This window comes from Daldinia vernicosa (genome assembly GCF_022497035.1).
Source record: "Daldinia vernicosa strain CBS 139.73 unplaced genomic scaffold F5Y00scaffold_9, whole genome shotgun sequence".
In the NCBI taxonomy this organism is placed as follows: domain Eukaryota; kingdom Fungi; phylum Ascomycota; class Sordariomycetes; order Xylariales; family Hypoxylaceae; genus Daldinia; species Daldinia vernicosa.
Genome location: NW_025953925.1, coordinates 586,604 through 612,598, shown reverse-complemented (window position 1 = coordinate 612,598; position 25,995 = coordinate 586,604). Strand labels below are relative to the sequence as shown.

The window sequence follows — 25,995 nt, the reverse complement described above, 5'->3', positions numbered from 1 at the left end:
ATGACGATTCATAATAGCCTGGCACTGGCCCTTGAATGGGACGGCAAGCGGCTACATACTATGTACCATGTACTATGTAATACATAGTGCATCCGAAAAGCATCTTGGCATCCTAAATTTTCGACACCTTCTCGACTTGTGTGTGCGAGTCAAATCAAACGACTGGCTGTGGCGCATACTAGATTCATCATCATCAAACTCTTCCTCCGAGGACGATCACCACGATTGAATTATCACATCTTTTTGCAGAACATTGCGACATTGTTGCTATGGAATGCGATAACTGAAGAATCACAAAACCCCATCGAGACACCATGTAAAACGGTAGGATACAACAACGGGTGCTTGCGTCATCTGGGCTCACCTCCACTGTGAGAAGTGTAGGTAATACGAAATCTCGATCAAGAAACGCTCTCAATCAAGCCGTTTACGACCTGGTCTGCATCAAAATGCTTAATTCTGACGATGATGATAGGGTCTCACTTGGAATAATTTTGGAATAATTACTTCCAAATCATATTCTTGGACCCACTTCAACATAAAAGTCCGACACACAGTGAGCCTCAAAATGCTTACGCGATTATTAGGTGAAATACATATTTCCCACGTATCTAATAACTAATCTAAGAATAACTACACGACTCTTTCAACCATCACGATACCCAGGAAATATTCCACTAAAGGAACGTCAATTATTCATCCTACATTCCTCGGTATATACCAAATGCCATTTATAGGATCATAGCAGGTACTGAATCTCTGCCTTATCGAAAACGGCGGCGTGGTCCAAGCGATGCCCACTTTCCATCCAAGGTTCAACATATTTAGAAGATATGATACATGGAAGTGGGATGTTTTGCATAAAGACGGAGGGTTCTAGTAAAAAATCGAACAATTCCAGATATAGCAGAGGCCGTGTTTGAGTGTAGTCAAGTTGATACGAGTTGCCCAGTTCAGCCGTTTCAAGTTTCAACAGGCCTCCACCGCATGCCGCAAATGCTGTATTAATCACCCTCGTCGCCTAATCTCTACTATGTAAGGATTACCACATGGGTTATTCCCAGTCGTCCATGGCGTCAATCACTTTACAACGTTATGTACCGCTTGGGACCGGTGGCTTTTACCTATTGCAGCTTTATTAATCTCGAAAATAGGTATTTACAATTATATAGGTATTTATCGATATCATGATTTCTATACCTACTCTCTAACCAAATGCCATCCAGTGGCGCAGCTCCCATTGGAAATGCACGCTCAACCGTAGAATCCTCCGCATCCGCTGGACATAACGCTCATATATTATATTCCCGGGCCTGAAACTCAGTGTATCCAAAGATAGGTTTACAAGATCTACCAGTGGGCTCATACTAGGAATATGATGCTATCTCGTGGTTAATAAAATAGCGAGCCTCACATGCAAAGCTCGTCATCGCTACAATCGTCCCCAGGAATGCCGGAGCTCACTGAACTTGCGAGGCTGGATCTAGATTTTAGCTTGGTGCCAAGCAGGGTCTTTTTGTCAATGCTCCTCCTTGGTTTTTTGCGAACGACATAACCGCTATTTTCCTTATCGGAGCCGAGCTCGTCGTCTAGTGAGAAGTAAGCTGGTTTTGCGGACTGTAATAGAGCGACGATGCTTTTGCTTCGGCGGGGTCCCGTAGCCGCTGGTGGCTTGTCACCCTGGGAACAAGAGTGCGCACGTTTTTTGGTGTTGACGCGTTCGGGACCGGGGTGCTTAGGGCCCTGCACCTCATTATTGCTCTCCGCCCCTGCTATTTCCGGGCCTGGAACACTATCTGCTTCACCATAGGTGTCCACCCCGGGCTGAGTGGCTCTCTGCTCAGCACCGTGTGCTATATGATCTCCATCTAACCTTGACGACGATCGAAGCTGCCTTGCCCTCGGCTGGGGCAGACGTCTAGGGCTGACCGTAACCCACTCGCCTATAGTTTCCTCCCACCGGTAGCCCGTGAAGAGAGGTCGCGCACGAGCGTCATCCCCTGCGGCCGCGTGTTGGTTGCAGGCAAGCTTCTCCGCGTAGATAAAGTCTTTGACGTTATTGGTCTGTTGTGCAAGAGAAAAGGCCGCTATCGTCTTCATGCTATCCAGGATTTCTTGATCGAGTTCGAGGCCCGTAAGTTGTCTGAATAACATGTCTAAACAGTTGTGAGACGCCAGGTTCATTCCTCGACCGCAACTGCGAGCTACTGATGACACAAATGAGGCTATATCGGTAAGACGATGTCTCGTGTGGTTGCTTCTCGCGGAATTATGGTCCGCGTGCTGTCGCCATGCTTGTCCGATACTGTACTTGAGATGAGAACTGATATTATTATCGACTCGAGCATCTCTCGATGAGATGTAGTACGCCAAATGCAACAGGTCATTTCCTAGGCCACACCGCGTATTCTTTGACGGCTCTAGACCAGCCATACACGACCTGAGGATATATCTAAGCCTATTGCCGATGAAGCTTATCTTCACGATTTCAACTTCTGAAACGCTTGCTGTATGGAGTTCTATCTCGCCTAACGAACTCATCGCAGTTAGCATTGTTAAAGCACTAATTAGTGTCTGCTTATTGGCCATGGCAATATCTTTTTCCAGGCGAGTTGTGTCATTTCCTCTTGTAAGGATTTTTCTCCGGCGACACAACAGCGAAACGGAATAATTCATGAAAGCCACGGCTTCGTCAGCTGCCTCCACCACAGACAAGTGCCGAGCAGCCAACGCCCATACGCGTTCGAACTCTTGCGTCGCAAGCCAGTCTTGAGGGAGGCTGCCATCAGATAACAATAGCAGATATTGTCGAAGGAGGAATGAAGTACGGCCATGTTTATTAGCAAAAGTCCATAGAATCGAGAGAGGCCGAAAGCATCCTAGCTCAGCAAAGGAGCTGTCCGCCATAGTTGGTTGAGAGTATCGGCGATAAATTAGCGCTGCGATGAGCTCCTCGGCCTCGGATAACGCGCCGGACCGGATGCATAGATCAATAAGTAATTCTGAGAAGTCGTCACTAAATAGTCCCTCCGAAACTCCTTGCTTCACCGCATTAAGGCCGTCTGCTCGAACTACTATCCGGAGATGTTTCCATCCAAGGGCCTGATTTGATCCAATTGACTCTAGGTAGTTGTATATCTCTGTTGAAGTGCTGACGCCGTCAAGCGTGGAGATACTCCCGCTCTGCTCGGCTTCCATCCTCTCCCAGGCCTCGAGTTCCTCAATATATGAGGGTACTTTTCTAAGACACATGTCGAGGAATGAACGTGGCCCTCGACCTCGACTAGTGACATGCCGCGTTGCCTTCAAGAGCGCTTCTAGACTCTTATAAATTGCCTCCAGGTCATTGTGCCTGTTCGAAGTTGACTGAGCCCGTAAACCTGCGAGGCGTTTCTCAAGGTCCTTATACTGATCTCGTTTGCATCCGACTATGTGCTGTTCAGGTTGCTCCTTGGGGTGATGAAGAATTGTGGGTGATGGGACAACATGGCCTCGTGCGCGTCGTAATAAAGGCGTAGCCGGTACTATCTCACCGGGAACTACGGTTCTTCCCTCGCCGCCCTGGGGACATTTTGTCGTACTCGTTCCCCTTGAATCCTTACCAAGTGTAGATTGTCCATCTTGATTGGGAGATCGCCTCTGAGAATAGGTAAGGCGGATTCTCTTACGCGGTCTTAACCATTCGCAATTAGAACTTTGCTGCTCAGTAGCAACCCTCCTTTCCTGCTCGAGCTCATCGTCCCTGGTGCTTAGTAATGATGCCGCAGCGTCCTTTCTTAGAGAAGCGATCCGCGAAAGTAACGGCCGAAGTAAGCGTTGACAGCGCGCCGCGGTCCAAGGCTGTGATGTCCCTCCTAGCTTTTCTGGCTTAGGCCTTGTCTTATACGGGATCTTGAACTCGTTAAGTGACATGGAGGAAGCTCTAGAAATATTACTAAGCAGATATGTATATGTATGCTTAGTTATGGATGTTTGTTTAAGAGCTCCGGTTTATTGATGGTGATATGAAGCCAGCAGCAGTTCCATGCTCCGCGAACGTTGTCGCCAAAACAATAGCAGTAGACAGAGCAAAAGATATTATCGTGATATTTAATTCATAGAGATGCGATCCAAAAATGTAGCTTTGAGAATGGGACTGTTTAATACGACCAAACGACAAGAATACCAATGCTTTGTCCAATAAGGATGAGATGAAAGAGACTTATAACGGTTTAACGGTTTGTAACCAAACATTGATTTGTTTACTTGATTTCCTAATCAGGAAATACAATACCCACTTTAACTTTCACACAACATTTTGGTGTATTTCTAGAAATAGAATTAAAACTCACAACTCTGATACATGTAGTTTTTGGGATGACCAGACATTTGCCACGACATTTATTAGCAGCTTGGTCCATGGAAAAATAATATTTTTTTAATGGGGAAAAGGGAATGAGATGTTTGCTTTAAATAAAATCAGAGTAATACAGTACATACAGTACAGAGGTACCTTACTTCCCAACGTGCGGGCTTTTTAGTCCCCTAAGACTCAAATTCTAAGCCAATCAAAATGGAGATGGTTACCGTAACACCGCACCCTTTTTTTATTTTATGCGGTGTTACGTGCTAAGAGCATCATGATTAGGGCGGACGGGGAAGCCCCAAATGACCTAACTATCGCCGCAGCTCCGACTTGCCGGGAACAGCCGGGGTTTTTCGAGCCGTCGAAAGAAAAAAAAAATTGAAATCTCTAAATGTTGCTTTGCTTAGCTGCAATAATGCTTCGGCGATTCTTCCTACCTTCTTCAACACATAGTCACCTTTACGGTCTTTGCAAAGTTCAATTGATTTGCGGTTCCCTTTATTAGACCTGTATAATATTTCTCGGACCTTGTTCATTAATACTTTTACAGTTCCCGCGCCGGATTTTCCAAGCTGTGCGTGGGATCTCGTTTGCTATTCTTGTACAAGTAAGAGGATATTATAGATTTGCATCGCAAAACTTCGACGACCCCTCCAACCCCTCTTAATCCTGTTACTGTTGGCCCACAATGTCTGAGAAGCCAGAGGTTGCCGGTGAGTTAAGCGTTTTTTTTTATTCTTTATTTTTTTATGTTAATATATACGTCTGATCTGTGCGAATATAAGTTAACTTTGGTCTCGCGCAGCTCAACCTTCCAACCAGGAAGCCGAAACCCAAAATGGCCAAGCTGAAAATGCTAAAGTTAACTCCAACGACCAGAAAGTTGAGGAGGATGCGGAAGAAGTTGCAGATGGTATGGCTAGAAACTTACCTCCCAGGTAGACGTTGTCATACTAATGCTAATACACGGCATATAGCAATGTATCCTCTGACTATTCATCTGCCCCACGAGCCCGGCAAGATCCATGTGGTGGTAAGTAGATACCCCTGTCTACTATATATGTCTACTATATATGGATTCTATGGCCGGTAATGGCTAATTTTGGTACAGGTCTCGCCTCAAGAGCAAATCCACGAGCTACGACAGTCTATTCTCGAGCTGCCATCTGCTTTCCAATACTCGTGTTTCCACCTCGAGCATGCCGGCGAGCGCATAAATGACTTTGTGCAAATCTCTGACGTGAAGGGACTTGGCCCAGAAGCCGAGATCCGCTTGGTAGAGGACCCCTACACCGAAAAGGAGGCTAGAATACATGTCATCCGAATTCGTGATCTGGTCGGTGCTGCCGGGGATCGGACTGACACCCTACAAGGGGTTCTACCCGGCATCTCCCTCTTCGATTCCGTCACTACTGGTGCCCAGGATACCGACAATGTCCAAGCTAGTGCCTACGACTTCGAAGCTCCCGCGAAGCCTTCAACTCTAATACCAAAAGAGGAAGAGCCCGCCCCTAAGACAGTGAAGTCGATTGCCTTGTCGCCATGGAACCCTCCACCTTACCATCTCAGACAGAAAGGCCATTTGCTGTACCTACTCGTCACTACGAACGAAGGAGAGCAACACCAGATCACCTCGCATGTTGGCGGGTTCTACGTAAACAAGTCGTCAAATAGCAAATTCGACCCCTCGCCCCGCGCTGCTCCTAAGGGTCATTCTGCGCACTCACTATTAACGCTTCTAACTCAGATCTCTCCCTCATTCTCAGAGTCGTTCGAGCAACTACTACAGTACAACAACCGTAAGGACCCTCTCGCCACATTCCAGATGACGAATGCTATCCCTGCGGCACCGTGGCTGGTTCCTTCACCATCCTCGCCTTTATGTGCTCACAGTCCGGATATCACGAGAACTCAGGAGGGCTATCTTATCTCTGGTGTTGATAACACTGATACCCTAAGAGATTGGAACGAAGAATTCCAGTCAGCCCGCGAATTGCCAAAAGAGACGGTTCAAGACCGTGTCTTCCGAGAGCGATTTATTTCTAAGCTCTTTGCTGACTATTCCGATGCTGCTGCCCGAGGTGCTATCTTGGTCGCCCGTGGTGAAGTCACTCCTCTCAACCCGACGGAAGGCCGCGATGCCCAGATCTTTGTCTACAACAACGTGTTCTTCTCTTTTGGAGCTGATGGCGTGGGTACCTTTACTTCTGAGGGTGGCGACGATGCTGCCAGAGTTGCCACAGGAAAGGATGTCAACGGCGTGCGTTTAGTCAACCAGCTTGACATCGATGGGCTGTACAGCCCTGCGACTGTGGTGGTCGACTACCTCGGAAAGAGAATCGTTGGCCAGACTGTCGTCCCAGGTATTTTCAAGCAGAGAGAACCTGGCGAGAATTCCATCGAGTATGGAGCAGTAGAGGGAAAGGAGATCGTTGCGGCCGATGAACGGTTTGCGCCGACTTTTGAAAAGCTTTCGAAGGCCTTAAAAGTGAAGAAGCATCCTGTCTGGGACAAGGATGGCAAGCGATTCGATCTGGAGGCCAGCGTCGAAACCAAGGGGTTGATGGGAACAGACGGCCGTAAATACGTCCTTGACTTGTACCGCATTACGCCCCTAGATGTGTTATGGCTCGAAGAAAATAGCAGCAGCACCGAAGGAGAGAAGAACGAGCTCGAGTATCCCCATCGCATGACTGTCTTGCGACCAGAACTCGTGGAACTGATCCGGAATCAAAAATGGACTGAGTGGGTTAACAAGGAGATGGCTCGTTTAAAGCAACAGTCCCGGTCCGCAGAAGATAAGGCCCAGGAGAAATCCGAGGAGAAGGCTGAGGAGAAGGCTAAGGAGAAGGCTGAGGAGAAGGCTGAGGAGAAGGCTGATGAGACGACTGAAGAGAAGCCTGAGGAGACTGAGAAGAAGAGCACAGACGAAGACAAGGCTAGTGAGTCTAATGATAGCCTTGCAGTAGAACCCGAAGACCCCGAAGACCGAGAACCCGAAGACCGCATTGACGGTTCTGAATTCTACTTCGCACTTAACCCAGATGTCTGCAGCGGACAAGTGCCGCAGACCGAAGCTGAAAAGGAGGAGATGGCTGCCGACGAAGAGGATGTTCGAAATGCCTGCAAATATCTACGCGAGTCAGCAATTCCCGACTTCGTCAACGATATCAAGGCTGCGGATTTGCCTTTCCCCATGGATGGGTTGTCGCTGACCAAGATGATGCATAAGCGCGGAATCAACATGCGATACCTTGGCCAGATTGTCTCTCTCTGCGAAGGACCGAGGCTTTCGCGCCTTCGGGACTTGGCTTTACAGGAGATAATATCGAGAGCATTCAAGCACGTTGCGAGCAAGTACCTGCGGTATTTGCCAATTCCTCTTAGCTCGGCTGGCATTGCCCATCTTCTCAACTGCCTCCTCGGATTTGGCTTTAATAGCAAGCCTACTGCTGAGATAGATGAATCCCTAAAGGCACTTTACCCCGAAGCTGACCTTGCGTTCGCGGATCTTACCCCGGAGAGTCTCCGACAGGAAATTGAAGCGCAGGCCATTCGTCGATTCAAATTCACTTTGGACCCAGACTGGCATAGCCAAATCAAGCACCTGCAGCTCCTCCGCGACGTATCCTTGAAGCTCGGTCTTCAACTTCAGGTGAAGGACTACAAATTCACCAACGAGCCTAGCGCTGCGCCCACTACAAATGGCGTCAACGGCCACGCAACCGGCGACAACAAGAATGACAGTAAGAAGAAAAAGAAGAAGACGAGGGATGGATCCCCGGCTTCCGTTGCTTCCTCTAACAGCACGCCAACCACCTTTACTCCGGATGATATTGTCAACGTCGTCCCGATTATTAAGGACTCCGCGCCGAAGAGTGCAATTTCTGAGGAGGCCTTGGAAGGTGGCCGCCATTCCATTATGCAAAATAACAGGAAGATCGGCCAGGAGTTGTTATTAGAGAGTCTGACTCTTCACGAACAAATCTACGGAGTCCTCCACCCCGAAGTTGCGCGAGCATACTCCACCCTTGCACAGATCTACTATCAGCTCGAGGAGAAGGAGGCTGCTGTCGATTTAGCGAGGAAAGCTGTCGTCGTATCAGAGCGCACTATCGGTGTCGACTCTGCGGAGACGTTGCTCTACTACCTAAACCTTGGGCTCTATGTACATGGATCTGGCGACAGCAAGACAGCTCTTGCATATGTTAAGCATGCGCTTGACCTATGGAAGATCATCTACGGGCCCGACCACCCGGATTCAATCACAACCCTGAATAACGCAGCAGTCATGCTTCAGCATATGCAAGCGTATCACGAATCTCGCATCTGGTTCGAGCAAGCTCTTGCTGTCTGCGAGCGTGTGATGGGTAAGCAGTCTCTCCCAGCTGCTAGTCTCCTCTTCCAGCTTGCGCAGGCGCTCGCGTTGGATAACGAATCCAAGGCTGCCCTCGTTAAGATGCGCGATTGTTACAATATCTTCTTGCAGCAGCTCGGGCCAGAGAATAACAACACCAAGGAGGCAGAGACTTGGTTGGAGCAGCTAACGCAGAACGCCGTCGCAATCGCAAAGAGGGACAAGGACGCTCAGTCAAGGCGTCTACGGGCTGGAATCCGCTTCCCGGCTCGCAATGTCGCGTTAGGAGGTGGCGCCGGCGCTACGGCAGAGCCTACAGCACTGAACCAGCCCAGATCGGATAAGCCAGATGCTCGAAGCATCGACGATCTCATCAAGTTTATTGAGGGTAACACGGCTCAAAAGAAGAGCACCAAGAAACGCGCAGGTCGCAGCGGTCCCAAAACCCGAGTGGGCGCGTCCGCTGCCTCATAAAATGTTAAGGACAATAAGACACATGAACGGGATGCGGATCACGGGGAACGAAGCTTGACATGAACGGGTATGAGGGGGACTCTAAAACACGGACCGGGAAGGGGCATGAAAAGGAAAGAATGAAGAGTTACGTCTATCTGGCATGAATGACATTTTTTTTTCCTCGGCTGAGGCGTCTCTGGAACGGGGTCAAAAATCTGTCTGTTTGTTTTTCTTTTCTTTACCCTCTCCCTAGGGACTGGTTGCATAGATCTAAGAAAGGGGTTTTGCATCGCGTTGTTCCCTCCCCCCTCATCTTCATCACCTCACCTTTACCGCCTATACGGTGGTAAACTCCTTACTCTCTCCATCTACCGTAGCACGTCGGCACTCAACAAGGTACATGGTATGGTGGTACTTGAGCTGTATATATTGGGTAGTTGACGAGGGTAAGGGGGATAAAAGCTAGTCGGACTTGGTCTAAGGTACAAACAAAACAGCAAGCAGTATAGCATCTTGAGGGGGGGGATCTATTCCCACTCTCAGACGTACATAGGTACTTACTATGCGGGACACGGCGCACACAATTCCGTTATAGGTATTTGTTCGTCGCGCATGTGTTAATAGACATCATCTTCACTCTTGCCTGCGAGGTTGCTTGACTTGGCTATGTACATAAGCACCTATCTAAATGTATTGTACAGTACCTATGTTAGGTATAACTAACTAGAGTTACTTAGCCCAAGTACATATGTACGCCCGTACGCAAGTATGTAACTGTTGGAACTGTATACTATGTAGAAACCAAGTGCACGCGTGCATTAATTACATACGTTTTTGCGAGGAACTACAACTAATTAATTGACCGAGAACTTTGTATGCATTGCATGATGGTTATTGGTATAAATTGTAGTTTCTGAAGTTCGTACGGATTTTATTTGAAAATCACCTACAAGCTAAGCTGGCTTACCCAGGCCTTGAACGACATATTGTCCGTTGGTTGGAGAGGGTGTATATATGGGTGTTTGGAGTACCTGTAGGAAAAACAACAACCATAGCCAGCCTAATAAAAGACGTACGCGAAAGAGAAATAAAAACAAAATGAGCTATAAAAAATACAACAACGCCGCAAAAGCAAGGACTCCCCGACTCCTCTTCTCGACTAGCTGACGGTCCCGATGCGTGAATTTGTGTAGACCGACCTTCAGCGGTAATGCATAGCTCACATCCACCCCCCCAGTCAGTCCTTTTTGTCCAGCCCAGCCCTACCCCTGAAACGCCGATTTTTGTATCGTGGGTGCCGTATGCGTTAATAATACATGATATGCCCCTACCTACCTACCCTCCCATCCAGTCCAGTCCGGTCCCGACCACCCGCCTGACCGGACCATCCGAATCGCTTGCCTCGTGTCGCCTTCCAGAAGTCAATGATGAATAATGGTACCGCCAACTCCTGTTGATATAAAAAGAGAAACCCACTGAAGCCGCCAGAATCCGAGATCCAGTTACCCGTACAAAGCCATATAGTATAGCAGCGTCCGGGGCAAGAAGACGTATTCGCTTCTCAGATCGACTTGATCGAAGGCACAAGTTGACAGCCCCAGTCCAAAGGAATGCAAGGTTCGTAGAATAATAATACAACGCGGGGAATAAAAGCCATGAAACCCTTTCACAGCTATTTTCACTTAATGAGACAATCAAAAGGCTGACTAGTCGTAGCCCGAAATGTGTCTTATGGAGTTAGTATATGACACTATTCCTTAGGTCCGTCTGCCGTTTGCACGGGGTCCGAGACCACCGCCAAAGTGAAGATTGGCGTGATAAGAACCGATGCTCTGGAACCCCCTATAAAAGCTATTAGTAAATGTCCTAGATACTAGCCTATGGAAAGCGGTAACGTACTTGGTAAGGTCGAAACCACCTTCTCCTTCGCCTTCGCCTTCTCCTTCTTCTTCGTCTTCCGGCGCGGCTGTTTTCTCTCTGTCTTGGGTCTCCGTGCGGGCTGATCGGGTCGATCTGCTAGGGCTAGCAACAGGTGACCCATCACCTGCGGCGGGAGGGGGGCTGCTGCTGTTTGTCAGACGGCGCATGGGCTTCGAAGGACTGACGTCAAACTGCGGCGGTTTCAGGGGCGTGCTGCCGATATCGGCATACTTCCAGAAAGGGGCGGGTGAGCTGGTCGGCATGTGCTGGCTGGGCCGTTGGGCGGTACTGGGAGGCGCAAGCCTAGGGTGGACGCGGTGAGGCGCTGGGGTAACGAAAGAGGCACTCTCATCCTGAAGAAAAGAAGAAGAGAGAGTCGGAGGCGATTGCGGAAGCGCCTGCGCAGCATCAAAGGAGGTGGAGCCGTCTAGGGCCCGCCGCCGCGGAAGAGGGCTGCCATCTTGGAAGCTCGCCGGCCCTGTCGGTAAATACTTGCGATCTGGTGTAACCTGGGACAGGTTGAAAGATGACTTCGGGGGTGGCGATGCGAGTGGGGATGCCTTGCGCTTTCGGGTCGACGCCGGCTCTCGGTTCGTGATCTCTCTAGGTCCATGAGTGATGTAACTCAGCTGGCTAGGCTGACTGGGAGACGAGGGCGCAGAAGAGCCTCGGTGCCCACCACGTCCGCCCTTGTACGCAACACGGATCATTTCTTCGCGGGTCTCGGGAACAATCTCCCACTTCATTCCTTTGCCTGGTTCGTCTGTGGTTCGAGGTGCTTTCATAAAGGACTTGTTCAACGACAGATTGTGCCTTATTGAATTCTGCGATTTGGTTAGCGCGGTTGTTGTAAAGGGGGGAAATATATATATTAAACTTGCCTGCCATCCGGAAGGGGGTTGATGCCGATAATAAGCATAATTCTTCGTGATATACTGATAAATCCCGGCAAGGTTTAACTTCTCCTCCGGCGTGCTGATGATTGCCTGCGTGATCATTTGAGCATAGCTGAAATGAGGCTTGATGTGCTTGTTTTCATCTTTGCTTAGGTCTACATCACTCTGACTCATTATCACCGTACCGGAAGAGGCTTGTGCAGGTGTCTTCTGTTGAGAAGTAGTAGGGCGACTCCTGGCCGAGGGCGGTGTGCCTGGCCGTTTGTAATCGGGGGGTGCGGGCGCAATTGGTTGCTGGAAGAGCTGGCCGCGGGAGGAAGAGGGTCGCGCAGGCTGCGAAGATGGATGATCCGCCGGAGGTGCCGTTGGGAGAGCCGTCCGTCCCGTTTCGCGCGCAGGGGTCGACTGCGAAGGTTTGATGCCAGCTTGTTCAAGGTACATAGGGTGTATATCGAGGGGTCCTAGGCTAGCAGGCAAAACGAACATCATTTCGATACCACCAATCTCAATGACCTCGCCGCTGGAAAGTGGATGTGGAGTGTCCGTTTTTTTCATGGGGATATTGTTGACCTTGATGCCATTGCGCCCCTTCGCCTGAATGAACCATCTTCCAGGGTCCGAGTCGTAGTAGATGACAGCCGTCTGGCGTGAGAACGTCTTGGAGGGACCAAGGTCGATATGAACAAACTCTTCATTCTCACGGTCTTGTCGAGGGGGGTGGGCATGGGAAGGCTCGGAAGTCCTACCGATGTTGATAGACAGCGACTTGATGTAATATGTCCAGTCGTGTGCGGATATTTTGGCATAAGCCTCTATATCCTCGGTTTTGGCTTCGTGTATAGCATTGGCGTGGTCTTTGCTGGCCTGGGTTTGAATACTTCGCAAATGTTGGGTCACCTGAGTAATGAGTCGATCGTCGTCGCTAGACCCTTCGGGCGCCGAGTTATCGAGGGTGAGACTTGAACCCTCATCCTCGACGGTTTCCGAGATTGGTTCGTCCCCCTGTATTGAAAAAAACGTGGTTAGTAGACATAAGCGATGAGGTAAAGCGCTGGAAAGGGTATTATTCACTTTTCTTCTGCGTTTAGATGGGCGCGACGGCGAGGATTGCTCGGGCGGGGCGGGGCTCGGACTAATATCGCGATGCCGGCGCGTCCTCTGTGATCGCTTCGATGACGGAGGCATACTATAAGCCCATTACAAGACAAAACCACAAGGTATTGGCGGGGTTTCCCAGATGACGCGGGCCGTAAATAAAATGACGGCGGGTTTATGCTAATTTATAGACCTCAAACTGGTGGGACGTGCGACGGGGTAGGTTCAAGGTATAGCGCAAGTAGGCGATAGATTTGGCGACAGAGTTGACAAATGGTCTTACCCTATTAATACGAGATTCGCGGTCGTTTCAATCGCAAGGCGGGATCGCAACTCTCCTGCGTATTTCGACCAAGTAGTTGCAGCTTGGTATAGATAAACGCAAACGCAAGTGGGGTATGTTAAGTCAAGGACGTCAAGGGTTCGTTGAGGCTCAAGGGCTGGAAAATGTCGCGGTGATGGCAACGTAGTATTCGACGCGGCAAGTGGGAAATGAAGCGCGCTGGTTAAGCAAAGGGAAAAAAAAGGTCGCAGAGGGTTTACAGCGCAAAGTATAAATATTTGGAAAGTATGATAGCAACCAGGCTCGTCACTCCAGATATGGTCGCCGGGGTTATAGAAGTGGACGTAGAAGCTCAGAGAGGGGGCCAACACAATTTGGTTGTGTTGCGATGCGATGCGATTTGATGCGATTAGTTTTCAAATATTGACTTGGTGATGTGGTTTGTTTAAAAAAATGTCGATCGGTCGCGCCTCCCTCTTTCGTTACGCAACTTAAGAACATCCCTGTCACTTTGTCACCCACTTTCCCACCAAGGCGCGTCACAGACTCATAGTCACCCTTTTAAGATATTAAAATACTTATCTTCAGCACCTCCCCGCCGGAATTATATTTTAATGTGCCCCAAGCTCCTCTTTCCCTCCTTTACGTACATAAGACATAAGATAAGATATCTAGATGTAGTTACCTCATATATTGAGGCCATGCTGTTATGCAGACGCAGACCTATTTTTATTGCTTCACGTTAGCAAGTATGTAAGGCCAGCGGCTAGCGGCTAGCCTGCGCATTACTTCTATTATCATTATTTCTATTATCAACATAATACATCATAGACTTCTAACTATACTGACTACGAATGTTTACTTTTTTATAGCAAACTCCTTAGCGCCCACTGTTTCTGTTTGCTGATTGAAAGTTCTGCATCGCATCCCGCATCCCGCATCCCGCATCTCAAAAATACCTCTATTGACGCAGTGATCCCCGCAGTTCCGTCGAGATGCTTCCAATTCGCTATATTCAGATTCTTCATCCACTCACCCGCCCTCACCCACTGTAATTGGCCTAGGCTGAATCCAGAACTGCCAGAGTCTGCACATCATTGCGGAGACCATCTTGACAGCCTGTGCGGCCTGGTTAGTGCAGCCTGCCTCTTCTATTCTTTTCATATCTCATACCTCGGCGCAAACGTCTAAAACCGTCCCAGGTCGGCTTATTCTTCAACCACTCACAACACTGCCACTTTTTATGGCTTAGTTGTCTTATACTATTACTGACCTACTAGCCTTGTCAATCAGCGTCTTACAAGATATGAGTTTTTACCCCAGGGGCTCTCAGTTTCACCATTGTGTTTTCGTCCAGTATAGATGACTCCGCCTCACCTTGATTACTACAAGCCAATTGAGGACTACATACCTTCGTAATGCTCTTGAACATACTGTATATCTATTAAGCGGGATTCCATTTTACGATGCATACCTAAGGTAGGTAGCTATATTAATCCTCGGTGGAATATTGTTTAGCCTCGGTTAGTCAATCTATATAGGTATTGACTATTAGGGAGATGGGTGTAAGTGGTTCGTTAGTTCACTAGCCGCTGTCGAATCAACTCCAATAGGGCTATTAATTATAAGTATACTTGTCGGTCTAAGTAACACTAGTATTACAATAATAGTCATTCATCTCGTACAGTATTGGTGAACAAAAGATCGGATGTTGTTCCTTCATAAAGCGCACATACAGTCCCAGCACAATTAGTGAAGCTCTTCCCCTCTGCCCCTCCAGCAACATCGTATGATCCACAGTGAGCAGATCTTATTTTGTTTCCAATCTGGCTGAGATCATCACGTTAGACTATCTCAATCTCACGCAGATCCTTAACCTTCATATTTCAAATTTCCTAGTTAACCGTGACCAATTAGACAACTATTTCTTTATAAAAACAGACCGATGTAGCTTACTAAATTATAATGGCTAAGCGGGTTAATTACACATTAATTTTTGAAAGATACATTTTATTTACTTCTATTAGATCACTAGCTAATGACATATATACTTGCACTATGGGCGAAAAGTCCCAGACAACGCCTAAGGCTTCCAGCTCGGTGGAACGCCAGACAACCCATTTATATTTCTAAAGAAGACAAGGTTCCCCTAGATAATCGGAAGGGGAGATAGGAGGTAAGCCTCGGTTCTTAGGGTTGACGGGATATGATCCCGGCTCCAAGCAAGTCTGAGTCTTACAGCAGGCTACGACGATATTTCCACCGCCGCCATCACGGCTATGAAGTCTATTTCGGTATAGCTTAGCCGAACCGTGAGGTTGTTGCCATAATTGGGGTCAATCAAGCCACCACAAGGTAACACCTGGACTCCTGGAGGGTTTCATTCAAAAGTCATTATCCTAGGCCGTAAGAGTGAAGATGCAACATGAGTATGCAGAGAGCCCAAAGATATAGGCTGGGTGTGTATCAGCCTCGTTCTCGAGCAAATAGCAAATCTTAGCCTATGTATTGATAGAAAAGAAAGAGCTGTAGCGCTGGAAGGTCGTAGCGCATATTAGCGCACATCGCAGTACCTAACCCCAAAGGCATGGCGCCGGATCTCTCAAGGAAAGCATCCCCCGCATTATTGGTTGTTTTGGGTAATCCGTAATAACTGAGACAAGTACATGGGTACCTATGGTAGTCCTTGCTTTAAGTATAACCGAGGGGACCTTCCAAGAAGTGAAAGTTATAGGTTATAGCTTCCTAGATTGATAGGTGCATGCCTCTATATATTACCTAGGTAGGTAGTATCTACTTTGTGTGACTGGCGAACCAATCGCGCGGTGGTTACTAGAAACTACAACAACAGCTCTAATCTAACTAAACCCACCAAAACCTAACCGCTCACCAAACATTATGCACTTTAAAATTGAGCATTCCTACAAACCTCCAATCAAAGAGCGATCATCACTCAACATGTTTTTGAAATCCACTCCGTCTACATATAATGTTGTCTGCCATATACTACAACGCTGATATGTCATACACCGCCATAAGCCATATCTAATCCATACATCGATAAACGACAACCCAAGCGTCGAATTCTCTTACCGGAGCATGGCATGATTCGTGCTAGGGGTGTAACAACCGGGAATTAGGAATGTCAGTGACACATCTCCAGCATTAGCACCAAACGTTCGCATGTGGGTGGCATGGCTAGTTGCATTGCCGAATGCCTTATCCAGGACTCTCGCTCCTCGGCCCGTATTACACCCATGTCATAGACCCGGGAGGATAAGGACGGCTATTCAAAGCTGGCCACTCGGCCCGGTTCTGGTAATCTAACAACGTCGGTACCGGGTGCTTCAGCAATACCGGGCTGTCTGGCTGTCTGCATATTTAAGCTTGACAACTAAAACCGACGGGGATTGGCCCATTCAATAGTCTTGTCTTAGTCGTACGGCAGCCTAGGAACCTATCGGGTCTTCTGTAAATGCACGACTAGTCAAGTACTTGTTTCCGAATGGGTGCCTCTTTATGCGAGCTTCTTTACCGCGGGTTATTTTACCAGCACTCGGGCTAAGCTCCGAGTCGTGGTCCGAGTCGTGGCGTTGTTTATCAAAATTTCCTCAACGCCATGTTGAAGATGTTGCCCTCATCCTCCTAGCCCCGTTACGAGTCGCATATCTACATAGTAAAGATGAGGTGGCGTTACTTTAAGGTCGGATATCTAAAAGGTCGGGTATCTAACCTACAAATAATATCCGCGATTTCGGCTTCCCTGCAATTAGACCGTTGTGATGTGCAGCTGACAGGGATCTGCTGAAGAATTCAGTCCAGCCCTGCCGACAAATCTCGCCGGTTTCAGTGTTACGCTAACCCGCAGGAGGTGTGGGTGTTTACGATAGCCAAAGGAATCGGGAGGGCTGGAGGGTTGCTTCGAATTCAGCCAATCACGCATCGACTATAAGATAAGTCTATATTGGCGGTGAGGTGTCGCAACATGATCGAGTTAGTGCTCGAAGACCTTCCTCTTGCTACTGGTTCCGAAACGCTTAGTAGTTCCTTGACTGGACATATCAACTGGGCTTCCATGATTCCTCCTGGGCAGCAAAGCTATCTACCTATTCTAGCCATTAGATCTCGTGTGGTTCCCGTGTACTCCATACTCTACAAGATATCGTCTAGTCGCCAGGGATCCACGTCTTCGGGGAAAGTATGAAGGCCACCACCTGCCGGCTGTTTGCTTTTGATTCGCTTGGACTATGCACTCTAGCAGAATGATGAATCGAGTTGACCAGCATCTCCATGCGGTGCGTACACCCGGCAATACTTCCTTGGGTGCATAACTACCTCTCTTTGTGATTGGACACAGTCAGCCTAGTCGGGCGTAGCCTAGCGTTACTCGTATACCATGCCATTAACGCTTACCAGATGGAATAAAGGACGATCACCCGATGATCCTAGGAATGCAGGTATAAAGCACCCATGGAGGCCGAGTCCATTCCCCGGAAACAAAGGCAGATAATCAGGACTGTCTTACTCTAGCATATTCAATCACAGCTGACACCATGCTCGTAGAACAACCCAGAGATATCACTCAAGGCCATCTAGAGAAGAGCAGTCTACTATGGCGGTCGATAGAAACCGAAGCCGTGAAACCGGTGCTTAGCCACGACATCGTCTCTACGTCTAGTACTTCGTCGTCCCCATCAATACCAAGGGATGTGGATGAGCCCTGTCTGCGTCTTGCCGTGAGAGGACAGGGGAATTATATATATTTAGCAGATGGGCGTGAAATACTGGATGCCTGTGGAGGGGCGGCTGTTGCTGTGAGTAGGCTGGCTATTTAACTTTAGAGACTCTCAGCCTTGAACCCAGGAGCCAAAGTCTCTGGATATTAAGAGGCATTATTGCTATCAAGTTATCTCTTAACGAGAAGTTCACTAACTTCTACCGAACAGTGCCTCGGACATGGCGTTAAGGAGGTCGCTGATGCAATTATCACCCAGACTGCTTCTATCGCCTACGTTCCTTGGGGTTTCATGGATAGCCAGAGCCGGCGAGATCTGAACAGATGGCTATCGCAAAATTCTAACGGGCACTTCACGAAGACATGGGTTACATCATCTGGTATGTTGTATTCCCGTCGCTCTATCGTGCGGACCCCTACTAAATCTCGCTTGTCTTCCAGGCTCCGAAGCGATGGAAGGCGCAATAAAGCTTGCCCGCGAGTACTTTACGTGGATTGGACAGCCGCAACGCGTGAACTATATCGCTCGGGATGAGTCGTACCATGGGATTACGCTGGGCGTGCTGTCTGTGGGAGGCCACGTAACCAGAAGAACCCCGTTTGAACCACTTCTAGCATCCAACGTCTATCATATACCGGCATGTAACCCTTACCGCCAAAGGTTTCCCGGGGAGTCCGACGACGAGTTTGTCTCCCGCAAGGCAGAAGAGCTCGAACAGGCGTTCCTCCGAGCTGGCCCAGACACTGTAGTAGCATTTGTCGCTGAGCCGGTTGTCGGAGCAGCAGCTGGCTGTTTGCCACCCGTCAGTGGCTATTTTAAGGCTATGAAGGCTGTGTGTGATAAATACGGAGCTCTACTTATACTCGACGAAGTCATGTGCGGCATGGGAAGAACAGGCACCCTCCACGCCTGGGAGCAGGAGGGCGTCACTCCCGATATACAAGCGGTTGGGAAGGGCCTTGGAGGTGGTTACCAACCCGTCTCGGCCATATTAGCTAGCAGCAAGATCACACAAGTAATGGAAGCCAAGGGCGTCGCTTTTACACACGGGCACACGTATATGAATCACCCAGTCACCTGCGCCACTGCCCTGCGGGTTCAGCAGATTATACAACGCGATAACCTCCTTCCCAACGTCCAGGCCCAGGGTCAATACCTAGAGAAGCTACTCCGCAACAAACTACAGAACTATCCCAACGTCGGCGACATCCGGGGCCGCGGCTTATTCTGGGGTATTGAGCTCGTCCGGGATAAAGAGACTAAAGAACCGTTTGACCCTGAACTTCAGATCGCGCGCCGCGTCCACGAGACGGCTATGGACGCACCGCATAACTTGTCAGTATATTTCGGCCAAGGGTGTGCCGGCCAGGGCAAGGGCGACCACATCATGATCATGCCCGCATATAACGTCACTCGGGACGTTATAGAGACGATCGTCGATAAGTTCGCGGCTGTCCTCGACGATTTCTTCAGCCAGTTGGAGAAAGAGCATGATGGGGCTGGGCAAGACTAGGTGTCTCCGCATCCTAAGCCCGAGTCTGCGAGTCATACAATATGTATCTAAGAATCTTACTCCTACTTTTTGTTAGTTTCTACCTCGTAGCATCGATTAGCTCTACGCGTAGCTTATTGGTCTATCGTCAATCACGAGTAACTTCTAACGGGAGCAAGAGGTGGAATATAACGCGGATGCTGCGTGCTTGCTAACCCCCGTTCTATGTTCATTATATCTGACATTATCGCTAGTTACTATTTTCATATAACACAATTACATACAATGTCTGTTATCTGTTGCTTTAGCAACTGGGACTAGCTGGTTATATATCTATGAGAGCAGTTGTCTCGGCTGGATTTCTAGGGATATATGAATATAACTACAATATGAAATAGTTCGCGGTTCAGATTATATCAGGTAGTCATTATAAACACTCTTTTCTTTACACAACACGACCGGCTTCGGCCTCGAAATACGTCGGAATGCAAGCTCGGGAATAGGGGGTTTCTTACGGTTTCGTTACGCATCTACTGTGTTTGCTAGCACTAAATAAATTAGGACAACGAAACCTGTCGGGATGAATAGGTAGTATATATTGCCCTAGATAAATGGCCTCTTAAGTAAGTATTAGATTTTACCTGGACGGTCTACGAGCGTATATACTGATATAGTAGTAAACACCCAATATTCACTATTCACAATCTCTCTTTTCCACCTCGTGGGTAAGTACCTAGGCACCTAAGATACGTCCAAGTCCTAGGTCGGAGTAATAAAATCCGGGGGTCTTCGGACCAGGTCTCGCACTTATTATCTGTGTCTGTGTCTTAGCTGTTTGCCACAGGCGGGCAGAGAACGCAGCAAGCAAGCACCAAATCCGCCTCGTGACGTCCCTACATGCCGCTTATGCGTTACATCGCATATCTAGCATGATGAGAGTGGGTCTGTAGCTAGGTATTATGCCTCAGCGCAAAGCGGTGATCGTGGCCGTTAAGTAGATTTGACCGGTTTCGGGTTCGTCGGGATGTGGCCCAGTGGGTAGGTGGTAGGTAGTAGCGGGTCGTAAAGGATGCCGACGATCGGGCCGTATTGGTAAACGTGCGTATGACTTTTCTCGGCCCGTGGGTGTGGCTGGTGGGAGGGTAGGAGGTAGTGTGCGGTGAGCGAGTTTACTATGTGAGAGGTCCTCTGGACAAGGATGGCCCGCGTGTGTGTGTCGGTGATCTCGTTGCTAATGAAGCAAGTTGTCGCTTAGATTATGAATGACCTCGGATGGGCGTATTCCGACGGAAGAGTCCAATAGGAGTGTTGACGGCTAAGGAGTCATCTTTGCTTCTAGATGTCTTGGATTCTGGACAAAGCTCTGGTAGTAACGTAACGTATAAGCGTTACGGTAGGCTTCCATTAAACCGCCGTTAAACTGGATCTCTGCAACTGTGATCGCTTCTTCGAAGAGGGTGGCACGATACTGCAACTCAGGCTTTCGATACCGGTGGCTACCTTCCTAGGCGGGACGGGAGTGATCCCCGAGCTCCGCTTGTGTGGGTAAGAGGAGGTGAGAGTACCCCTGACGGATATTGGTGTAGAGAAATGTAAAGAAATGCTGAGACGAGCTCCTCGGGTCTAGGAAGTTACAGGTGTGATGAAATTTCGTTTGCGTGTAAAACGAGACCGTTTTCTTACCCATAACTAATAGTGGGATATTGAGTTTTCACTCGTCGTCATCTTCATCGCTATCACTGGACCAGCCCTCTTTGTAGCTGTCGGCGATCTCAGCGAGTTCGTTGCCTATCATCTCACGATCTTCTAGACTGATGGAGCGGATAACAGCACTGCGTAAAGCTTTCACTTTGTCCGTGACGGTTGAATCCGTAGACAAAGCCGTCTGAACAGATACGCGGTCTTTCACTGGATGGCCATTGCTATCCCGAAAAATTTTAGGGTAACTGTCAATGATTGGGAAAGCCACTGACAACCGATAGCTGTGACACTAGTTAGCCTCAGAAGAAGAAAAAAGGGGGGGTTTCAAGGACGATTCCAGGGGGCTTGTTATCGACCGGCTAGACATACTTGTGGACTTTCGGGCGGTGTCGCATGCCATTCCTGTCCCTCATCTCCAGATCGCCGTCGCGATCGGTCAGCTCTAGGCTCTCTGGCCCTCTGTCAGCTAAAATTTGGCTGAAAATACGCCGTCGTCGCCGTCTCCTATAAGCTTGGTTAATATTAAGGTCCTGAGGAGAGGATAAGTCTATATCCAGAGTTGCGATCCCTTTCTGCGAGCCGGACTCGGAGTCAGCGTCGAGATCCATGTCGGTGCCATATGAGTTTCGCACACGTTCATCCCGTCCATTCATAGCATCGGCGTTTCCGTTTACGCCGTTTGTGCCATTTACATTCTGTTGAGACTTTTGTGGCTCGAATATACTTATCTCTAAGTTTGCGATAGTTTGCTTTCCAAACACGTTGAGAAGGTCAGTCATATTTCCAAGGTTACTTGAATGGACGTGATCGGAGGTCTTCAGGCGTGTGGGTAGAGTTATGCTCTCCAAAGCTGCGGCGAACAAAGCAGTTACATGCCAGGTTGACGTAGGGTCCAGCCGCACAGACGGGGGCAGAGGGGTCTCTGGCAGTGCAAGTGGGATGGTTAGAGATGCATGTGAGTTAAATTCCGCAAGAGCTCGCGCTTTGTTGGCAAGTCTTAGTAATCTCTTTTCCTGGTTGGGTATAAGTAATAAACGCCAGCATAAGTGTTGAAGTAGAAACGTACTCCTGATAAACCTCTATTAGGCTCTTGAGACCCCCAAACCCAAATAGGGGTTTTACCATATTCGTCCCGAAGTCGCTCGATATACTTGGCCGCAAACCCAGCCCAGGCGTCATCAATACCTGTCATGACCTGGAGGCCTTGCATCTGGTCAGCCTCCTCGACGAAGGAGCGCAGATCTCGGTCTAAGAGGTCGTGCTCCTTGTCCAGCGTAGCAAAAAGCTCTTCCCCCATATGCCACTTCTCAAAGGGCATGACCGTGGAGTTGAGTTCGTATTCACTCAGCTGGATAATAGACTTGGGGTGGAAGAAGACACGGTTGAAGTCAGACCAATACCTAACAGTACTCGTGGTAAGTTCTGGCGGTTCTTGGCCAGCGTCGAGGCTCTGTTGATATGAACTCGCCTCTATGGGTTGTTGTCTTTGCACTATAGTCTGACCAGACCATAGACTATTTGAGGCTGCATCATTGTCGATATCATATAGAGCATTGATCTTCCGTAAGGTTCCAAAGCCTCCTTTTAGGTCGTAGATGACTGTTCTAGGCATATAAGTCTCAGAGCCATCAGACCCGATACCCGGCCTGAAATGGACGTCATGATCAATAGGTGACTCCTCTTCGGCGCTATATGTGAAGTATGATTCCTGGGCATTCCAGAAATGGGTTGCCAGATAGTTGCTCTGCTGGCCGAGCTGCAAGGTAATGATCTCACGCATCGTAGAAAGACGTGATTTACCTAGGTACCTAGATAATTAGAGAAGAGCCTCAGAATAGAAGAGTAGATGAAAAGAGGGATAACTAGCAACTCATACAATGAGATCTTTTATGCAATATTCATAAGACATTAATAAAAGATGATGGAATGATGAGAGATGGAAATTACAACTGGCGCCAGCTGCCAAAGCCGATAAGCTATATTATTTAAGGCCGTCAATTGCCGCCGATAAAAGTTTCATGTTCTTATCGCAACCAATGTATTTGCATAATTTAACTACTAATAGTTTAGAGTTCAAGTATTTACTTACCTAAGTACATAATTCAACAGGTCCCTTTCAAAAATTACACCTACCTACGCAGTTTTTCCATCATTCTCCAAATAATTTGTATATATCGGTGCACCTAACATACTACCACATACTACTACATACTACATACCTACATATCAACAATGTCCCTAGCTCAGGAGTGGGAATCCTTCAAGACACCTCCCGCCAAGGAAGTAGCACCAGTTCCGCAAGTCGGCTCTCCGGCTCCCGTACACGACAATCTCACCCTCCCAACAGACAAGCCCACCGTCATCGTATTCCTACGCCATTGCGGCTGTCCATGTAAGCCATAGCTCATACCCGAGATCCTAGAAGCCGTCATCGATTATACGCATACGTCTAACCGTGTAAACTCCTCATAGTTGCAGAAAAAGCCTTTAGGAACCTAACCGCGATATCGACGCAATACAAGGACGTGCATTTCATCGCGGTTTCACATTCCTCGCCCGAGACCACGGAGCGCTGGGTCATAGAGGTCGGCGGCAACTGGGAGGTACAAGTGGTCGTCGACTACGAGCGAGAGCTGTACGCGCGTTGGGGTCTAGGCATCGGGACGACGTGGCAGATCATGGGCCCCATGTCCCTGTATAAGACATTCCGCCTAGGCAAGGACGAGAACATCTGGAACCGCGCCACCGAGAGCGGAAACAGGTGGCAGACCAGCGGCGCTTTCGCCATCGATCAGGACGGCATTGTGAAATACAGCAGGGCCGCTGCGTCTTCTAGTGAACTCCCGGACCTGGAGGCTGCCCTGACGAGTCTTGGTGTAAAGCTTAAGCCGAAACCGCCGCCGGAGCCGAGGACGGACGGGTTTTTATGAGCGGGGAGCTAGGCATGATACTCGTGAGGAAGAAGATACCTAGTACCCTACGCCCGGCAGTCTAGGGCTGGGGTGTATTGGATGCTTGCTATGAGCAATACTACGGGTTGTTGTTGATAAGAGGTAGATTGCGTTTGACATGTGGCGGAACGATTTATGTGGCGCTTGATAGACTCTGGGTTCTAAGACTGGAATTAATGATGACGAATAATATGAATATGATTAAGGATAACTTCATTTACTACGTGTCCATCACCGGGTTCACTTGTTAAAGATTGCAATTTGGCCTTTCGGTCCAGCCTTATGATTACAAATATAAGTATTATAGTTAAGTCCCCTACTAGATTATAAGTCAGTATTGTTAGTAACAAACTATAGTTACAGTTATCATCAGTGCAAGACATTTTACAAGTTGATATATCAATAATCTACAAATGAGATGGCATACATGCATCCCGACTCACCCCCGAACCTGCAGGTCGTCTACTTTGTTACTACCTATACTGAATAGAGATTTGGAGACTCTACATGTCATTTTAAATATATAAATCATGTAAACTGGTCAATTGGTTGAAAAGTGCGTTGATTATTCGTAAGTCTGGTAGCTCGTAAGTTACCTTCTAACAAATCATAATTTAAGATTATACTCATTATAGTTATTCCCCAACAGGATATACCCGCTGAGCTTTAACTCTATCTGTGATATAAGCTTAAGATTTAGTGCCCGCTTCGTCACCTCGACGACTCGATCGACCTCACAAGCCAGCGTTCTATCGCCCGACATATGTGGTTTGTCATACGCCAAAGATTATCGAGATAACTCTATTCACGACAATCCTTCTACATATAAGAGTGATACTAATTACAGATATGATTTTCATTATTTTAAAAAAAGATTCAAGGTTATTTATGCTTAAAAAAAAGCATAATTTAAATAGTATATGCATTATATAGCCGATAAGTGCGGTTAAGCCTTGTTGAAGTTGGTTAAAGCTGACAAGGGCTGGCCTATGGACAAAACTTTTGATAGGGACTTCCGTAGGAGCTTAATGGTGTACTTGAAGCTGGGCACTTAACCGCCATCGGAACAATATCAATTATCCAAGCTAAAAGACACAATAGTGGTAGTTAATAATAGGTACCTAACAACAAACAATTACATTGATAATCACCAACAAGAACGCCGTTAGGATTTAATCTGTTATATTATCGTAGCTATCAACAAATGCATATTCTTGTGATCATTTAACTCGATAATTAAAGCCCTTGCCAAATATAGCTCGTATATACGCCACTGGCTAGATTTCTTTACCTTCGTGACTCTAATATTATTCTTGCGTAACTCAATGAACCTATAAGCAACAATTTACGTAGAGAACACCTACCGCAAGGAGTTAAACCCCGTCCAGCTCGATCCTCGGATCCGATCGGAACATGCCATGTGGTTTTCTGGTGCCGTCTACGACGCTAGTCAACCAACAATCGTGAAATATTACCGACGGAGGCGGGTTGTGTAAAGAACAAAAAAAAAAAAAAAAAACCCACCGCTCGAAATAATATCCATAGGGCAATCCTGTGCTCGATATAGTAGTTGCTAGGTCGTTAATGTTCCTCTAGCTGCGCTTTATGGAATAGTCTTTCAGCCGTCAAGGCTGAGGATCTAGGTATTCCTTCGTTCTTTATTAGGCGGGTCTTCCACGTGCTTCGCGGACGGAAGAGGTTCGCCTTCCGAATCGGTCAATAACTTCAACTTTCTATTGGATCCTCCACTCGGCACAAATCTC

At 48.0% G+C, this 25,995-nt stretch overlaps 6 protein-coding genes across 6 annotated transcripts; 3 read left to right on the top strand and 3 right to left on the bottom strand.

The window, feature by feature from the left end:
- Positions 1 to 1,410: 1,410 nt before the first annotated feature.
- Positions 1,411 to 3,912, bottom strand: F5Y00DRAFT_259302 (uncharacterized protein; the record flags this gene model as incomplete). The annotated part of the gene is made up of 1 exon (XM_048010850.1): positions 1,411 to 3,912. The coding sequence occupies one exon, from the start codon at positions 3,910 to 3,912 to the stop codon at positions 1,411 to 1,413; it is 2,502 nt and encodes an 833-aa protein (XP_047867741.1).
- Positions 3,913 to 4,684: 772 nt separating this feature from the next.
- F5Y00DRAFT_229323 (clustered mitochondria-domain-containing protein) lies at positions 4,685 to 9,800 on the top strand. The gene is made up of 4 exons (XM_048006755.1): positions 4,685 to 5,058; positions 5,151 to 5,258; positions 5,323 to 5,378; positions 5,457 to 9,800. Exons 1-4 carry the CDS (start codon positions 5,034 to 5,036, stop codon positions 9,174 to 9,176), a joined length of 3,909 nt encoding a protein of 1,302 aa, XP_047867740.1. The 5' UTR covers positions 4,685 to 5,033; the 3' UTR covers positions 9,177 to 9,800.
- A 954-nt stretch (positions 9,801 to 10,754) lies between these two features.
- On the bottom strand, positions 10,755 to 13,420 carry F5Y00DRAFT_217720 (fork head domain-containing protein). Its single transcript, XM_048005601.1, has 4 exons — positions 13,046 to 13,420; positions 11,960 to 12,976; positions 11,058 to 11,902; positions 10,755 to 11,000 (listed from the first exon to the last, which is right to left on the bottom strand). Exons 1-4 carry the CDS (start codon positions 13,157 to 13,159, stop codon positions 10,916 to 10,918), a joined length of 2,061 nt encoding a protein of 686 aa, XP_047867739.1. The 5' UTR covers positions 13,160 to 13,420; the 3' UTR covers positions 10,755 to 10,915.
- Positions 13,421 to 17,731: 4,311 nt separating this feature from the next.
- Positions 17,732 to 20,035, top strand: F5Y00DRAFT_217698 (aminotransferase, class III). The gene is made up of 3 exons (XM_048005600.1): positions 17,732 to 18,166; positions 18,299 to 18,467; positions 18,529 to 20,035. Exons 1-3 carry the CDS (start codon positions 17,906 to 17,908, stop codon positions 19,599 to 19,601), a joined length of 1,503 nt encoding a protein of 500 aa, XP_047867738.1. The 5' UTR covers positions 17,732 to 17,905; the 3' UTR covers positions 19,602 to 20,035.
- A 1,256-nt stretch (positions 20,036 to 21,291) lies between these two features.
- Positions 21,292 to 23,061, bottom strand: F5Y00DRAFT_259298 (tubulin nucleotide-binding domain-like protein; the record flags this gene model as incomplete). Its single annotated transcript, XM_048010849.1, has 3 exons — positions 21,292 to 21,562; positions 21,651 to 22,294; positions 22,348 to 23,061. The coding sequence occupies 3 exons, from the start codon at positions 23,059 to 23,061 to the stop codon at positions 21,292 to 21,294; spliced, it is 1,629 nt and encodes a 542-aa protein (XP_047867737.1).
- A 278-nt stretch (positions 23,062 to 23,339) lies between these two features.
- F5Y00DRAFT_229314 (uncharacterized protein) lies at positions 23,340 to 24,563 on the top strand. The gene is made up of 2 exons (XM_048006754.1): positions 23,340 to 23,673; positions 23,754 to 24,563. Exons 1-2 carry the CDS (start codon positions 23,514 to 23,516, stop codon positions 24,209 to 24,211), a joined length of 618 nt encoding a protein of 205 aa, XP_047867736.1. The 5' UTR covers positions 23,340 to 23,513; the 3' UTR covers positions 24,212 to 24,563.
- Positions 24,564 to 25,995: the final 1,432 nt, after the last annotated feature.